The sequence below is a fragment of the Eulemur rufifrons genome, chromosome 2 (assembly GCF_041146395.1).
Source record: "Eulemur rufifrons isolate Redbay chromosome 2, OSU_ERuf_1, whole genome shotgun sequence".
Lineage (NCBI taxonomy): Eukaryota > Metazoa > Chordata > Mammalia > Primates > Lemuridae > Eulemur > Eulemur rufifrons.
This window is the reverse complement of record NC_090984.1, coordinates 66,765,986-66,784,479: the sequence shown is the minus strand read 5'-3', so window position 1 is coordinate 66,784,479 and position 18,494 is coordinate 66,765,986. Positions and strand designations below refer to the sequence as shown.

Here is an 18,494-nt window from a genome sequence, read left to right as displayed (position 1 = left end):
ACAGATACTGATGACTTTTGGTCAAAGAATTTACTTAACTTGGTAATTGACAGGATATAGGAAATGATGAAAGTTGATAGCTAAGTCACAAACTGAGTAGTACCTCTGTTACAAGTCAAAGAATTGGAAGGAGGAGTTTGATGGAGAAGTTGACAGGTTCATATGGGTTGACAGGTTCACATAATTTGAGGTGATAGTAAATAGCCAAGTGAAATTAATCTATAATTTTTCAAGATATGAATAGGCTGGTTTTAAGGTGATAAGTGCTAATGCAGAGATTTGCATTGGTACCTGCTTAAGTAATTCTGGAAAATCTTTAGATTGCAGAGTTGAATGTTGAAGAAATAATGGATTGTTATATTCAAATTAAATGCTTTTCTTCTCTAGACTCTGTTACGACATGGTGCAAATCCAGATCTGAGAGATGAAGATGGGAAAACTCCTCTAGATAAAGCTCGAGAAAGGGGTCATAGTGAAGTAGTAGCTATTCTTCAGTCTCCAGGTAAGTGGTAAATTCTTTCCTTTTAAGCCATGTACTATTATTCTTCAGCTTTCCTTCTATAGAAGTAGCTTTTTGTGCACACATTAACATTATATAAATGAACTATTCTTATGAGATCAAATAATTATATATGTATAGCCATATGTTTGATGAACCTTTAACTCTTCTGTGTTCTTTGAGACTGCCTGATTCCAGAATGAGCAAAAACTAATGTTCAAGGGATGTGGGAATGTCAGATAAAGAATAATTGGGTGTTGTGTAGATAAAGTAGTGTGACCAGATTTTTAAGTTCTCACGGAGTTGATGAATGCAGAGCCTCTGTGAGATAATTTTTGGAATCAAGTGGAATATCCAAAATTATCCCTTAATTTGTTATTGAGCTCACTGAAGGTATAATGTTCTTTAGTATTCTTACAAACTCCATTGCTACAGTGTCCTAATTTCAATTTATTTATTGTAGAGATAATTATAATTTGAAGTTGGATATATCTTAAAGTTTTTTCCTTGAAAGAAAAAGTTTCCAAAAAAGTATTTCTTTGAATAATACTTGTCTGCAGGTGATTGGATGTGTCCTGTTAATAAAGGAGATGATAAGAAAAAGAAAGATACAAATAAAGATGAAGAAGAATGTAATGAGCCCAAAGGAGATCCAGAAATGGCACCTATATACTTGAAGAGGTTATTGCCAGTGTTTGCACAAACATTTCAGCAAACTATGTTGCCTTCAATAAGGTAGTTATTCATACTATTTGTGTGTGTTAGTTTAAATTATAGCAATTATATGGTTTTATCTCCCTTTCCAGAAAGATTGAAGGTTTATCTTAACCTTAAAAAGATATGGTAAGAATAAAAGTTAGATTGGAAGTGGAAAAGTCATATTTTTTCTTCTGATGATTGACTGAAGAGAAAGGGTTTAGAAAATTAAGAGCGCTAGATTTTTAACACATTTTTTTGTAGTTCTCTGAATATAAACTCTGTAGAGAAATTTTGAGAAGAATTGCCCATATTTGTTGGGCTTTATGGAGGCTTGTTTGTAGGGTAAATGTGAGATGGCCACTGGAGGAATTAAATAGATAAATGATTTATTTTTATATATGACCATTTATATATATTTATGTGTATATAAATAATATGTATATGTATAATTTTTAGAGACGAAGGCTTGCTGTGTTGCCCAGGCTGGTCTGGAACTCCTGGGCTCAAGTGGTCCTCCCACCTCAACCTCCCAGTGCCCAGGAATTATATTTTTAAATCATCATGGCACCTTCCAGTTTGAACCCTCCATAGCTTCTAATTGGCCTTAACGCAAACTCAACTCAGTAACTCTCAGGCTGGCAAGGTCTTACATAATTCCCACTCAGCTCTTTGACCTCATTGAGTACTATTTAACACCTGGCCCATTAGACTTACATTATACTAGCCTTCTTTCTCTTTTTGGAACACTCCAAGTACGTCCCTACCTTAGAGGTTTTCCGTCTGCTTGAAACTTTCTGTCTCCAGATCTTCTGAATGGGTGAGGGTTGCTTCATATCACTCTACTGAAATTTGTCTGCCTAATTTAAATTTACCCCCAATATACGTTTTACATCAATAATGTTATATTGCTTTCACAGAGCTTATATCTGAAAAATCGTGGTTTTTTTGTTTATTATCTGTCTCTGCAAAGTAAGTGCCATGAAAACTGGCCTTGTATACTGCTATATTCCTACAAAGGCAAGGAGGTATAGAATATGGCCTGATACTTAGGTTCTCAGGAGATATTTACTGAATGAATGAGTCTTTTGTTAGCAATTGCAAGTATTTTGATATTAATGGAGTGCAGAATATGGTTGGAAAGTTCATTGAATAATGTTCAAAAGGTAGACCGGAGCTTTTTATGACCTCTGAAGGCCTTTGTGGTCTATGTTAATGAGCGTAGACTTCACCTCACAGTTAAAAAAGGATTATTAAAGACCCATGAGGAAATTTGACACAGTCAGATTTCTGATTTATAAAGATCACTTTGGCAGCTTGGTGGAGAGAAGGACTGGAGAAAGGGAAGAATGGAACCAGACTACTTAAGGGTTCATTGCAGTCGGAACTTCAGACAGTAGCACATAGACTGGATTGGTGGGAACAAATTCAAGAGGTTGTATAGGGATTGGTGACCAATTAGATGTGAGGGTTGAAGGAAGAAAGGGATGAAGGACGACTACCAGGTTTTTGGCTGAGTGACTGGGAATTTGATTTTGGTCATTTTAAGTTTAGAAGATCTGTAGAACATGTAGTTTTGAAGATTCAAGTGCCTCAAATACCAGTATTATGAGCTAACATTAAAATACGAGCAGTTTGCTTTAAATAGGAGAGACAGCAAAATAATTCACTGTGAGCATTTAATAGCTTGGTTTTTAATTCTTGCCCAAATAGCTACAGAAGTATAGGTGTTAGTGGGCCACTTTTTTTCTTTTTTGACAAAAGACTTGAATTATCTTAAGAAATGAACAATTTTGAACAAGATAATTTGGTTTAAAAATTTCAGAGGACTAGCTGTCAGGCTAACAGAGGAATCTTAAGAAGCATTTGGAGTAGAACTGCTTTGTGATAAGGCCATCAGAAAATTGTAAAATATGGCATCAAATAGAGTTCCCTTTTTGGGTGGTTATTTTCTGTCATCCTTTTAAATGTTTGGAGATTTTAGCTTTAGGGCTTTTGATGCTAAATTATTCCAGGTAATAATTAGCAGACACATTTAATTGTGGCTAGGAAGACAGCATATATCTTAGTTAAGACCTCAGGCTCTAGAATCAGTTCCAAGTGAGTCCAGGCTGGGTGTAGTGGCTCACACCTGTAATCATAGCACTCTGGGGGGCCAAGGTGGGAGGATCGCTTGAACTCAGGAGTTCAAGACCACCCTGAGCAGAGTGAGTCTCTACTAAAAATAGAAAAATTAGTGGGTGTGGTGGCATTTGCCTGTAGTCGCAGCTGCTCCGGAATCTGAGGCAAGAGGATTGCTTGAGAGCCCAGGAGTTTGAGGTTGCAGTGAGCTATGACGCCACTGCACTCTACCCAGGGCAACAGAGTGAGAGACTGTTTCAAAACAAACAAAAAACAAAGTGAGTCCAAATGCTAGCATTGCCACTTCCTAGAAAGGTGGGCCATGGGCAAGGTACTTAACTTCTTGATCTCAGTTGTTTCATCTCAAAGGTGAGGATAATTATACTTAATTCTCTTTAAGTGTGAGAATAAAAATTAAATATGGCCTGAGTGCGATATTTCACTCATGCCTGTAATCTTAGCACTTTGGGAGGCCAAGGCAGGAGGATTGTTTGAGATCAGCCTGGGCAACATAGCAAGACCCCATCTCTACAAAAAATTTAAAAATTAACTAGATGTGGTGACATGTACTTGTAGTCCCAGCTACTAAGGAGGCTGAGACGAGAGGTTCACTTGAGCCAGGAGTTTGAGGCTGCAGTGAGCCTTGATCATGCCAGCACACTTCAGTGTGAGTGATAGAGCGGGACCCTGTCTCTAATAAAACAATAGAAAAAATTAGCACAGTTTTGTGGCACGTGCCTATAATCCCAGCTACTTGGGAGGCTGTGAGCTAGGCTGACGCCACGGCACTCACTCTAGCCCGGGCAACAAAGCGAGACTCTGTCTCAAAAAAAAAAAAAAAAAAAAAAAGGTACCTTTAGCTACAGTTTCCCATTTTACCTATGTATTGGCCTATGTACTGTCTGTTTGGAAAATAAAGGCAGACAACAGAGTAAGTAAAGGCTTCAAAATAGGATAGCAATATCAATGGTGGAGTAGTTTGTAAAAACCTGATTATTCTGTCTGTAAGATATTATTAGACTGAGGACTTTTCCACTCTGTTTTAGAAGAAAGCTACATAGAATTTTGAAGAGGTGTGGTAAGTAAACATCTTAGGAGTTTGTGTAAATAAGTGGACAAAGATTGAGTCTACTTTTTAGCAAACCAGAGATTCTAGAGAATCCTTTTTCTTTCTTAAAAAAAAAAAAACAATTTGAGGGAGAAAAGTAGACTTGGTTGGATAAAGGGGGAAATTATTCTTTGATGAGAATGAAATAATCTAAAGATATAAATTCTTCCATAATTAATTTATAGGTTATACAGTTCTAAAGAAAATAACTACAGAATTTGTTTTAGAACTTGTCAGATCCCAAAGTCCATCTGGAAGAATAAATAGGTGAGATTATTAAAAAATGAAAAACTAGTGTCAACCATTAGTAGTGAAATCTTTATGATAACTAGCAGAAGAGTGTATAAACCTGTGAAATAGAATGGTTCCTCATATAGAGCCAATTACATATAGGAATTGAATGTGTTATAATGGAGGTTTCTAAGATCAGAGGAGAGAGAGTTATTTATTAAATGGTACTAGAATATCTGCTTTATAGTTTGATTTAAAAAATCCTCTTGGTCCCTTATATTCTAAATCTAAACAAATTCTAGAGGATTTAACATAAATTTTTGTAAAAAAGCTTAAGAAAACAAAAAATATATACTTGAATGTTTATCAGACCTTAATAGGAAGAATGACTTTCAAAACTTGTATGTGTTAGTCAAATTTTAAATTTATATTATGTAAAAAACAAAACTACTACATATCAGCAACAGTATTACCTATAGCCACAAAAGCCCCAGAATACAAACTCTTAATCTAAATAAACATTCCATGAGATTGATATTTGTTAGCAAATGTGACCAAGAATACTATCTTTATTATACAGAGAACATGTATAAATTGATGGTAAAAATTTCAGAGCACATTTAAATAAGTTAGCCAATGACATTAAGGCACAGTGTTCAAGAGGAAAAACGGCAAAAACTAGCATGGAAAAATATATTTCCTTACTAGTAAAAAACAAAACATTTTAAAAATAAATAAAATTTGATGTCATCACCCATTAGGCATTTAAGAAGCTTAAAAAAGAGGGTCTTAAAAAGTAAAAAAAAAGGGGGAATGTATTATAGATATCCATATCTAGTGATAATTTAAGCTGCTAATGGCCTTTTTTGAATCAGTTTGCTGGCATGGATATAGTACTCATACACATTCAATACATGTGAAAGTGTTTAGACTCTTAGATACAAGAACCTTTTTGTACTGAAGATAGATGAAAAAAGTTTCCACAAAGATAGTGCTATTTTTAATAGAACAGACTGTAAGCTAAATGTTCACAATTTATATAATAGTGTTAGGAAAATTTTATGTTATGAATAGTATATATATCATATACTGATTAAGAGATGAGTTTGAGTTCAGGCTCTGTAAGTTATTAGCTCTGTGACCTTAGTAGACTGATTTAACTTTTTTTGTCTCAGTATGTTCAGCTGTAAATCTGAGATAATAAAACCTACCTCATAGGATTCGTTGTGTGGATTAAATGAGTTGTAATATTTTTAAAGTACATAAAAGGATTCTTGGCTCATAATGGCTCAATATGTGATAGTGACAGATAACATGTAAACATTCTTATATAGTTGTTAATTGAAATCATGATATAAAATTGTTATACATAAATACTGATTTGTATAATTGAATATAAATTCTCATTAACAAGAACTGTGAGGAACCCATCCTGTTAGGGCAGTTTGCTCTCTGTCCACCTACTATTTTCTATCATGTACTTGAATTTGTAATAAAATATAATACTTTGCTGGGTGCAGTGGCTCACGCCTGTAGTTCCAGCACTCTGGGAGGCCAAGGCGGGAGGATTGCTTGAACTCAGGAGTTTGAGACCAGCCTCAGCAAGAGCAAGACCCCGTCTCTACAAAAAATAGAAAAAAGTAGCCAGGCGTGGTGGTGTGCGCCTATAGTCCCAGCTGCTTGGAAGGCTGAGGCAAGAGGATTGCTTGAGCCCAAGAGTTTGAGGTTGGAGTGAGCTGTGATGACGCTACTGCACTCTAGCTGGGCAACAAAGTGAGGCTCTGTCTCACAAAAAAAATCCCACAAATTTAATTAAAGAAAACACAATGTTACACATTCAGCTAGAGAAAGTTAGGAAATACCTAGAAACTCTATGCTGTAAAAATACAGCTATGTCGGGTGCCTCTCTAGGACACCAGTTGCAATTTTTGCCTCTTTATTCTTCCGTCCAGTCACCTCAAGGGTAGTATCTACAGCTACAGCTTGGTGCCTAGAATATTGTCAGATGCTTAGAAAATATTTGTTAAATGAATTGCTTATTGGCTCTTACATATTAATAGTAGATCAGTCTGGTCTTATTCTGTTATAATTTAAATGTGTGTGGATATGTTTTTTATTTTAAAAGATCAGGTTACTTCTTATAAAATTGAGGTTAGTTTGTGTGACTTTATCAAGTGTCTCCTTTGTTCTAAGCAAAGCAATGGATAAACAGAAGGGAAAGGAGGCATGCCAACTTAACACTGGGAATACTTTGGGGCATGGGATTATTAGGATCTCTTATTTTCACTTATATGAGAATATAAATTATAGTGTGAACATGGATTTTAAATTTGATAAAGGACAAAAATACTTCAAAGTTTATTTTTCATGTAAACTAGGTACTTTAAGTTCTTTGTATTTTGGGTTATAAGAAATTTTAGTTTATTTACAAGCTATTCAATTTTCCTTTAAGTAATTACGTTATTTTTTACTTGATTTTCTGAAATTTTCATAGCATATTAACGTTCATATTGGTTAATGTAAAATCAAAATTATACACATTTAAGGAAATTATAAAAAGTCAGTTTTGATGAGCTCAATATATTAATAATAAAAAATAAATGAAATTACCACAAAAATGAACATAAACTACAGTGCTAGAATTGAGTATCAATTTTTTGTATTCTTTAAGTATATTTTTTAGCAGAATGTGTAAAACTTAGTGTTGGATACTTCAGTTTTTATTAATTCATGCATTTTAATTTGTTTTAGCTTCTTAATTTGGTTTTATAAAATTCTTTTTTTACTTTTCAAGGAAAGCAAGTCTTGCTCTAATTCGAAAAATGATTCATTTTTGCTCTGAAGCACTGTTAAAAGAAGTTTGTGATTCTGATGTTGGTCACAATTTGCCTACAATACTAGTGGAGATCACTGCAACTGTCCTTGATCAAGAGGTCAGTTTCTTTTCTTTTGGAAACTCTTATAGCATTAATTCCCTCTAGATGGTAAATAAAAATTTTGTTCTAGTTTCAGTAGATTATTTTGTCTGTATAAATTACTACATTTGTCTGCCCCAGGCAATTAAACTTACTTTACTTTTTTCATTTTTCCTTTTTTGCAATTATGTACTTCCTTTTTTTTGTTTGTTTTCCAGGATGATGATGATGGCCACTTGCTGGCTTTGCAGATCATAAGGGATTTAGTAGATAAAGGTGGTGATATTTTTTTGGATCAGCTAGCCAGACTTGGTGTAATTAGCAAAGTGTCAACTTTGGCAGGTCCTTCCTCTGATGATGAGAATGAAGAGGAATCAAAACCAGAAAAAGTGAGTGGTCTTATTTGTAGCTGTATCAAGAATAGGATTTCTTTTGAGGAAATCTAGTTTCAGTTTTTGATAGTTTTTGTCAAAATAATAGCAATATGAAATACTGCTATATATATTTTTTAAATTGGTCAATTTTCTTTTAAAAAATTTTACTGATACATAAGTATAGTTAAAGAATATCAAACTATCCTCTGTCCAAATTCACTAGTCATCACCATTTTGCCTCATTTGCTGTATAATTTTCTCAGATAGTTGTGTGTTTGTATGTACATTTAAAAAATATTATTTGTAGCTGGATGTGGTGGCTCACGCCTGTAATCCTAGCACTTTGGGAGGCCGAGGTGGGAGGATTGCTTGAGGCCAGCAGTTTGAGACCAGCCTGAGCAAGAAGGAGACCCTATCTCTACAAGAAATAGAAAAATTAGCTGGGTGTGGTAATGTGCACCTGTATTCCTCTTGGCTCCCGATGCTGAGGCAGGAGGATTGCTTGAGCCCAGGAGTTAAAGGTTGCAGTGAGCCACTTCACTTTAGCTGGGTGACGGAGTGAGACCTTATCTTGGAAAAAAAAAGAAAAAAAATTATTTGATGGTAAGCTGGATATAGAGTGCCCCTTTTTACACCTAAATACTTGAGCAAAAAAACAAGGCATTCTCTTACAAAGTCCTAGTATAATTATCAAAATTTGTACTAATCAGAAAATATAATGTTTATGTAAAACTAATATCTAATCCAGAGACCATATTCAAGTCTTACCTTTGTCCTTAGTAACATTTTTTTTCCTGGTCCAGATTGCAGTCCAGGAGCACACATTACGTTAGTTATCGTATTCCTGAGAACCTACAACAGTTTGCGAGCCTTTCTTTTCCTGCCTTTCTTTTCCTTTTGCCTCAGTGTTGTTGAAGAGGACACATCAGTTAATTTGGACAAAGAGCCTCATTGTGTTTGTGTCATGTTTTTTGTGAGTAGATTCAGGTTATGAGTTTTAGCAGGAATACTAATGTTCTTTCTCAGAGGCACGTGATGTCTGTTTGCCCTGTTGCTGATAATGTTAACTTGGATCACTTGGTTAAGTTTGTCTCTGCCAGGTTTCTCTACTATGAAGTTACTGTTTCTCCTTTTGTAATTAATAAGTAATTTGTAGGTATATAATTCGAGACTATGTAAATATGCTATTTCTCATTAAACTTTACCTACTGGTTTCAGTATTCATGGATAACTCTTAACCTTAGAGTGCAAATTTAAAACATACCTTATCCATCTTTACTGTCAACAAGATTTATTCCTAACATTTAGTAAGTGCCTATATATTAATGACAGAGCAGTAATATTTTTGAAAAAAATGGTAGGATATGAGTTGTAATTGTAGAATCTTGAGAGAGGTGAAAGACAGTGTATGTATGTTTTCTAAATCTGATTGTCAGAATTACTTCAGAATTTAAGAAAAAACAAAACATAAAGTATTTTCTTAGTTCATTCTCTGTAATTCTTTTACTGAAGAAAACAGGTTACAGCAATCCCAACCAAGATTCCAGCAGTCTTTTTGTAGAAATTAACAGGTAGATTCTAACACTTATATATAAATATCAATACAAAGGATTTGAGTTAGCTAAAGCAACCTTGAAAAGGAAAATAGTTGAAGGAAGTACATCGGCAGATTTCCAGTCTTTCATAAAGTTTCAGTAATCAGGAAAGTGTGGTGATAGCATAATGCATTAATGACCCACACATATGGTCAATTGATTTCCAACAAAAGTGCTAAGATAATTCAGTCAGGAAAAGATGATCTTTTTGAAAAATTAACAAGTTGATAGCATATGCAAAATATTGAACCTTGACCCTTACCATATATACCACATACAGAAATTAACAAAATTGAATCATAGACTGGAATATATGAACTAAAATTGTAAAAATTCTAGAGCTGCGGTCCTCAACCCCTGGGCTGCAGCCACGTACCCGTCCATGGCCTGTTAGGAAACAGGCCACACACATCACTGCCGAGCTCTGTACCCCCACCCCCAGCCTCTGTCCATGGAAAAATAGTCTTCTATGAAACTGGTCCCTGGTGCCAAAAAGGTTGGGGACGTCTGTTCTAGAGGATCTATTAGTGACCTTAGGCTTGGCAAAGATTTCTTAAATGGGGCTTTAAAAGCTTATACTCTAAAGAACAAAAAATCAGTAAGCTGCACGCTATTAAAATTACAAACTTTAGCTCTTCAAAATACATCAAGAAAGTGAAAAGGCAAGCTAGAGAATTTTCTCAGATTTTGTTTATCCACAAATATCTGTATTTGTTTCATTTTTGATGGATATTTTCAGTGCCTACAGGACTCTTGATTGTTTTCTAGCATTTTAAAGATGTTCTATTGTCTGATTTGCAGAGTTTCTGATGAGAAGTTATTTCCTTTGTATGTAATGTGTCTTTCTTCTTCTGTATATTTTTAAGATTTTTTCACTGGTTTTCAGCATTTTGACTTTAATTGATGTGTCTTGCTATGTTCAGGGTGTATATACTTGGGTGCATTTGTGCGTGTGTGTACCCCTGCTTGGTATTCTTTAATTTTATTTGAGTTGTGGTCAAATTTGGAAATTTTTTAGCTTCAAGTGTTTTTCTCTACTCTTTTTGCCTGGGTATCAAATTATATGCTAGACTGCTTCATATCATTGCATAGGTCACTGAAACTTTTTTTTTTTTACAGTCTTTTCTGTTTTGCTTCATGCCAGATTGATTCTGCTGCTGTTTTCAAGTTTACAGATTTTTTTTTCTGCACTGATCCGATCCAGTGAAATTTTCATTTGATATATTGTATTTCATATTTTTTTGTTTTGGTTTTCTCATTATGTTGCTTTCCTTTACCTACTTGAAAATATTTATAATACTTGTTTGACTATCCTTGTATCATAGTTCTGTCAGTTCTTATTTTTAGGTTTGTTACTGTTTTCTCCTGGTTATGGATTATATTTTCCTGCTTCATTGTTTAGTAATTTTTAATTGGATATTGGACATTGTAAATATTGTTGAGTGCTAGATTTGGGTTTTTTTTCTAAAGAATGTTGGATTTTATTCTGGCAAGCTGTTATTTTCAGAGAAAATTAAAGTAATTTCTCTGAGATCTTCACTGAATACCTTAGGTTATTCATGCTGATTTTCTTTTCTTTTTTGTTTTTTGAGACAGAGTCTCATTCTGTTACCCAGGCTAGAGTGCCATGGCGTCAGCCTAGCTCACAGCAACCTCAAACTCCTGGGCTCAAGCAATCCTCCTGCCTCAGCCTCCCGAGTAGCTGGGACTACAGGCATGTACCACCATGCCCGGCTAATTTTTTTCTGTATATTTTTAGTTGTCTAGCTAATTTCTTTCTATTTTTTTTAGTAGAGATGGAGTCTTGCTCTTGCTCAGGCTGGTCTCGAACTCCTGACCTCAAGCAGTCCTCCCGTCTTGGCCTTCCAGAGTGCTAGGATTATAGGCATGAGCCACTGTGCCTGGCCTCATGCTGATTTTCTACTCTGGCTCTTTTGAACATGAATCTCTGAGTGCCTTGTGTGATCTCTGGGAATTAATTAATCAGTTTCCAAATTTCCAGTTGTTCTTTGCCCAGACTTACAGAATATAACCCTATGGATGAGTGGTCTAGTACTCAGTGGAAACCACTTTGCAGATTTCTGGAGGTCTTTTTCTACTTAGTTTTCTAATACTGAACTCAGACTTCACATATTCCAGTTGCTTTGGCCTCCTCAAACTCTGATCTCCATTTTCTCAGCTCATACTGCTGTGTTCCCTCTGTGCATTGACCTCTGCATTGCCAGAAAATTGTCTCTGCTTCTAAGAGAGTCATTTGCTTTCATTTTTTGGGGGATCACAGTCCTGAGTTGACTGTTGTTTAGTATTTGAATAAACTTTTTTTTATGTATCTTGTCCATATTTTAGTTTATAATGGATATGTTTAGAGAAATTCATAATCCTCATTTTATGTGCATATTCTCAATCTTTAAATATATTAAAAAAAGTTTTAGGATGCTAGACTAAGCTACAAAATGTTTACAGGTTTGTTTTTTTAAACATTCTCTAAAATATCTGTATGATCGTAAGAATGATATAGTATATTTGATTCGCTTGGTTAAGGTGGGGGCCTTGGCATTTATTTAAAAAAAAAAAACCTCTGGTGATTCTGCTGCACCACTAGGTTTGGATACCGTTGATCCCATGTAAACCTACAGTTTTAAATAGTCAGTTAGGCCTAGAGTGAGTTTACCAAAGTCTTAGACTATTAGCTAGTTATGTATAGTGCTCTACTCCGTTGGTCTTTACTATTACTCCTGGGCATGATATAACTTAGGTCATTATTTATATGAATTTCTTTCTTTCTTTTTTGAGATAGAGTCTCACTTTGTCACCCTGGCTAGAGTGCAGTGGCAGCATCATAGCTCACTGCAACCTCAAAGTCCTCCTGTCTCAGCCTCTTGAGTAGCTGGGATTACAGGTGTGTGCTACCATGTCTGGCTAATTTTTCTATTTTTAGTAGAGACGGGGTCTTGCTCTTGCTCAGGCTGGTCTCAAACTCCTGATCTCAAACGATCCTCCTGCCTTGGCCTCCTAGAGTGCTAAGATTACAGGTTTGAGCCACTGTGCCCAGCCTATATGAATTTCTTAACATTTTTAGGGCATATTTGTAAGATTTAGTTATAAGTATTTGATCTGAATACATATTGAAATATAGGCAACTGAAATTCTAAATTCGATTCATGATCATGTTTTTGAAAAATGAATATGTGAAATAGAAATTATTTTCACTGTTTTGTTAAATAATTCTACCCATTTAGGAAGATGAACCACAGGAAGATGCTAAAGAATTGCAGCAAGGTAAACCGTATCATTGGAGAGACTGGTCAATCATCAGGGGAAGGGACTGTTTATATATTTGGAGTGATGCAGCAGCCTTGGAATTATCTAATGGCAGTAATGGATGGTTCAGATTTATATTGGATGGAAAACTTGCCACCATGTATTCAAGTGGTAGTCCTGAAGGTGGATCGGATAGTTCAGGTAATATTTTGTTTCAATTAAAATATTTTCCTAGTTTCTGTAATTTGTTTTCCTGTTCATATTTTTGCTACCATTGTCATGGAAATAGCACATCCTTACTGATCACGTGGCCAAATTGTTTAATGTCAGTAGAGAAAAATTATACCATAAAAACATTTCATAGATGCCTTTTTTATGAGATAAGGAACAGCACTAAAGGTACTTTTAATCCCTCCAATCTTTTAGATAAAGATGTCTTTTGTTATGAAATGGTAAATTACATGGGTATATTGCTGTCTCAGGTTATATCTTTCCTAGAAGCCTCATGTTTTAAAAAATTAAGCCTATAGGATTGCTTTTATGCCTGAACCTAAATAGATCAAACCAGTAAGAGGATACTAAAGAATAAAACTTTACTAATTTAGTTTTATTTTACAAAATTAATATTCTATTAAGTAGTTTTTTTTTTTTAAATGGAATATTTCAAAGGAATAAGACTTTTAAAACAAGCATCTGTCTTTGTAGAAAGCAGAAGTGAATTCTTAGAGAAGTTACAAAGAGCCCGAGGCCAAGTAAAGCCATCTACTTCAAGTCAACCTATACTCTCCGCACCAGGACCTACTAAACTTACTGTAGGAAATTGGTCACTAACATGTTTGAAAGAAGGAGAAATTGCTATTCATAACTCAGATGGTCAGCAAGCTACAATATTGAAAGAAGATTTACCTGGTTTTGTATTTGAATCTAATAGAGGAACCAAACATTCATTTACTGCAGAAACTTCTCTGGGTAAGCATGTAGATATGTAAGTTTAGTAGGTAAGAATAAATGAATATGTTAAATTACAATAAAATATGTTCTGTGAAATGTTCTTTTTTTCTCCCCCAAGGTTCAGAATTTGTTACTGGCTGGACTGGCAAAAGAGGCAGAAAATTGAAATCAAAATTAGAAAAAACAAAGCAAAAGGTATTTGTGGGATGTGCTTTTTCACTGTTTTTTGTATCGACTTGGTAAAGTTTCAGTGATAGATTGATTATAAGCATTGAAAAAATTGAGCCATGTAACTTAAGCTACCCTAATATAACATTTTTAGCTTTTCTTTTTTCTGTATTCATTATTTTTCACAGTGTTTATTTATGTATTATTTTTATACATACACTGAATAACAATATTAAAGCAGAAGCAAAATGGAAATCAATATGAGATAAAGAATAAAACTTAAATTATTTTACTTATTAATGTCACAAAAACTTTAAACTCATACTGAAATTATTGGTAATATTTTTAGTGATATAGTGGGATTGAAAATGATGTAATTTTTTTTTTTTTTTTTTTTGAGACAAAGTCTCAGTCTGTTGCCCAGGGTGAGTGCCGTGGCATCAGCCTAGCTCACAGCAACCTCAAATTGGGCTCAAGTGATCCTCCTGCCTCAGCCCTGCAAATAGCTGGGACTACAGGCATGCGCCACCATGCCCGACTAATTTTTTCTATATGTTTTTAATTGCCCGGTTAATTTCTTTCTGTTTTTTAGTAGAGACGGGATCTTGCTCTTGCTCTTGCTCAGGCTGGTCTCAAACTCCTGACCTCGAGCGATCCTCCTGCCTCAGCCTCCCAGAGTGCTAGGATTACAGGCGTGAGCCTCCGTGCCTGTCCTGATCATTGTATTTTACAATCCAGATTTCATACATTATGAGACACCAACTTAACTGCCTGATTCTGAATTCAGATTATTTTGATGCTTAGTTTAATGACTATCTTAGATGAAATTGCTACTTCAAAAAGATACAGGAGCAAATGCATTATTGGCTCCTCCTTCAAAAGCATAATGCTAATTTTCTAATTCTATTCATCAGATATGCTTTATTCCTTTAGAATATAGCCAGTATATTTCCATCTTTATCAATTGTTTTTGCATTTTTTATAAAGAATTATTTAATTATTATTTTTTCTTTTTAATTTTTTTTTCAGAGACAGGGTCTCTCTGTGTTGCCCAGGGTGGAGTGCAGTGGTGTGATCATAGTTCACTGCAACTTCGAGGTCCTGGGCTCAAGTGATCCTTCTGCCTCAGTATCCTTAGTATCTAGGATTTCAGGCATGTGCCACCACGCCCAGATAATTTTTTAATAGAGATGGGAGTCTTGCTATGTTGTCCAGGCTGGTCTTGAACTCCTGGCCTCAAGCAATCCTCCCATCCACCTTGGCCTCACAAAGTGCTGGGATTACAAGCATGAGCCATTGTGACTGGACTTAAAAAAGAATTTAAAGAATTAAATTAAAATCTCATAGTTAGGTTCAACATTTTCTGGTGACTAATGTATTTATTTTACTTATAGTGGTAATATAAAACAGTTTTTAAATACAGTATGCAAAGAATGCTTGTTGGTGGTTGGCATTAGGGGAGCATGCTTGTATTTTTATGACTTTGATCATAGAAATGCTAATAATGGTTTTTATATGGAACATACTTTTTTACATAAAGATGTTCATGTTTTCATTTCCTGTTGTGAATGTTCTGGGTTATCCCCAAGGTATTTCCAGATGCCAGACTTTGGAAAGAACATACCTTTGATTTTCTTTTTTTTTTTAATAAATACATATTAACCTATATAACCATATAATATTTTGATTGCTTCTGTGTTTTTTTTAAAAAGAATGTAGAGCCATAGATTTCTTATTCAGGATATATTAAAGGCATTGAAAAAAATATAGCTCACTCAATTGAAGGTAGCCATTAGATGCTAAAAGGAATTTGAGCTAAATATAATTAATTTTCATTATTCATAGTGGTTACATTTCATAAAGTTGTTGTGAATACTGAACCATTGCTTCTAGGGGAGATAGTGGGTTAGATTTCTTTGGGCCTATGGTGGCGGTATTTTTGTTACCTTGTTTGGTATGTGTTTCTGTTCAAAAATATTTAATGGTGTACTGTTGATTTGTTAACATTGAATTGGTCAGCAGCACTGTTATGCCTGAGTGAAGCTTATTTAGCATACAAATTTTTCCTTTAAGGTATATCATAGTCTTCTTGCACTTAGAAGCACTAGATAGCACTTCAACACTGTATTTGAGGGCCATATTAAACAGTGAAATCACTAAAACACAGAAATTGAAAAATATGAAACTAAATAGATTGTGAGTAAGACACTCATTTGTAGTGTGAAACTTGAAACAAGAGCTTAACCTTCTTTGAACTCAGCTAGGAACATGCAAATTAGACAAGTCAGATTTTTTACTGCACTGATTACATGTCTATGATGACTGTGAAGGCGCTGTATTGTTTTTGAGGTTACAAATACATTCAATGAGTAGTTGAATTTCTAAATGTGGAATCCTTGAATAAAGCTGACTACCACTCACCTATCTCAGGAATTTTTCGAAATACCTAATACGTTGTTTTAACTAACCAAATCTAGACTAACTCATGAGGAACTGAAATTTCATGATACGGAAAATAAATCGATGAGAACGTCGTCTTGATCTTACATTCTAGTGTTCTTAAAAAATATTGATTCACTTTATTGATTTAAAATTAGTAGCAAAGCAGTGAGTAGGTGGCTATTCTTTTGTGTATATAAATGGTACACATCGGAATATACTAATTTTGGGTAAATAATTTTAACTATTAGCTTTAACCTCAGTTTTTATTAATATTTTATAAAGGGATAGTTTCTTCAAAGTTGTCTAATATCTAGAACTTGCTATCTTTTAATTCTGAAGGGGATACCAAAATAAAATGGAAAGGTATTATTAATAAGTAGTTTAGGGAGAGGTTTTTTTTTTTCTATTAGAGTTATACTGGGTTAGTTTGTGATTATAATATGATATAATCAAGTAAATCCTAAATTTACATTATTTACGCATATATTTGTAACCAGTATCATGTACTAACTATCATCAGATGCAAGCCTAGAACATGTATGGGTTGTTCTCTCAAATAACTTTATTTTAACTTGAATGACAGGTAATTAGTGCCCAAATTGACTGTAGGGTCATTCCTTCTCATTGCAAAATATGTAAATATATGAGTGTCATGTATACTATGTATGAATAATGCAAATAAAAAAAAGACATAAAACGTAAAGTATACCCCAGAATGTTAAAATGGTCAACTTTGGTTGATGGGATTATACATGGTTTGGTTTTCTTTTTCTTTTTTTTTTGTTGCTTATTTGTGTTTTCTAATTGGTTCACCATGAACAGGTTACTTTTATAAGAAGAAGCAGAGTTAATTTTTTGCAGATTGTATAAATTTGTTTTCAATGAAATAAACACTTTGCATATAAAGTTTCACTAAAAATTAGAAGATCTATTTTAGTTAACACTGCTAAAATCTATAGTACTTTTTTAACCATTATAACCTTTGACATATATGAATGAATAGTAACATTTTTTGGAGGTTGAGATGGCACAAACATTTTAATTCTTAAAGGTGCATACATGCATGTAAACGGGAAGGTTTGGTAAAATTATTGTGAAATTTCACGTTTTGCTATGCTTTCTTTGGTAGGTACGAACTATGGCTCGAGATTTATATGATGACCACTTTAAAGCTGTTGAAAGCATGCCTCGTGGAGTAGTGGTAACACTCAGAAACATAGCAACTCAGTTAGAGTCATCTTGGGAACTTCATACAAATAGACAAGTATGTCAACCTTGAGATTTTATGACTCAGTGAATTTTAGTTTCTTTTTTTTCCTCTCTGTCCTTTATATCCTGGTTGTTGAGTAGGATTCAGCAAATTACGGCCCATGGGTCAAATCTGGCCTGCTGCCTGTTTTTGTATAACTTTGTGAGGTGAGAATGGTTTTTATATTTTCAAATGATTGAAAACAAATCAAAAGAAGGATAATATTTCATGACACATGACAACTATATAAAAATAAAATTTTAGTGTCCATAAATAAAATTTTATTGCACATAGCCATGCTCATTCATTTACATTTTGTCTATGGCTGCTCTGGTGCTACAACAACAGGATTGAATAGATGTGGCAGAGACTGTGTGACATGCAGTGCCTAAAATCTTTATGCTGGACCCTTTATAAAAAAGTTTGCTAACCTTTGGGTAGAGATAATATGCTTTAATACTTTGAACTTTTAATGTTTAATATGTAATTTATTTCATGATAATTGATATTACTTTAAGAGCTGTGTTTTTTTGATTGTCTTCATTAAAGTTTTTTTTCTTTCAGTGTATCGAGGGTGAGAACACTTGGAGAGATTTAATGAAGACAGCTTTAGAAAATCTAATTGTACTTTTGAAGGATGAAAACACAATTTCACCATATGAAATGTGCAGTAGTGGCTTGGTGCAAGCACTTCTTACTGTTTTAAACAACGTAAGTTTATTGAGTAGCAGAGAAAAAAAATAGTATAGTTTTAAAAATTATTTGTAGCTGTACTTTTGGTAGGGTGATTTTTAGTTTGTTTTATTAAAAAATAATTGAAAACTGGGTAAAGTTTATATTTCTTAATTTCTCCAGTCTTTTAAGTTGTATCATTACTTTGAGCC

At 34.2% G+C, this 18,494-nt stretch overlaps 1 protein-coding gene across 4 annotated transcripts in view; it reads left to right on the top strand.

The window, feature by feature from the left end:
* The window catches only part of HECTD1 (HECT domain E3 ubiquitin protein ligase 1), an 86,627-nt gene that overhangs the window by 30,626 nt on the left and 37,507 nt on the right, over positions 1 to 18,494 (top strand). For all 4 annotated transcript variants that reach the window (XM_069486397.1, XM_069486369.1, XM_069486387.1 and 1 more), the window contains exons 9-17: positions 388 to 502; positions 1,060 to 1,234; positions 7,450 to 7,588; positions 7,789 to 7,959; positions 12,779 to 13,001; positions 13,506 to 13,769; positions 13,870 to 13,946; positions 17,491 to 17,625; positions 18,175 to 18,321. In XM_069486397.1, coding sequence (XP_069342498.1) covers positions 388 to 502; positions 1,060 to 1,234; positions 7,450 to 7,588; positions 7,789 to 7,959; positions 12,779 to 13,001; positions 13,506 to 13,769; positions 13,870 to 13,946; positions 17,491 to 17,625; positions 18,175 to 18,321 — 1,446 coding nt within the window. The remainder of the gene's footprint in view (positions 1 to 387; positions 503 to 1,059; positions 1,235 to 7,449; positions 7,589 to 7,788; positions 7,960 to 12,778; positions 13,002 to 13,505; positions 13,770 to 13,869; positions 13,947 to 17,490; positions 17,626 to 18,174; positions 18,322 to 18,494) is intronic.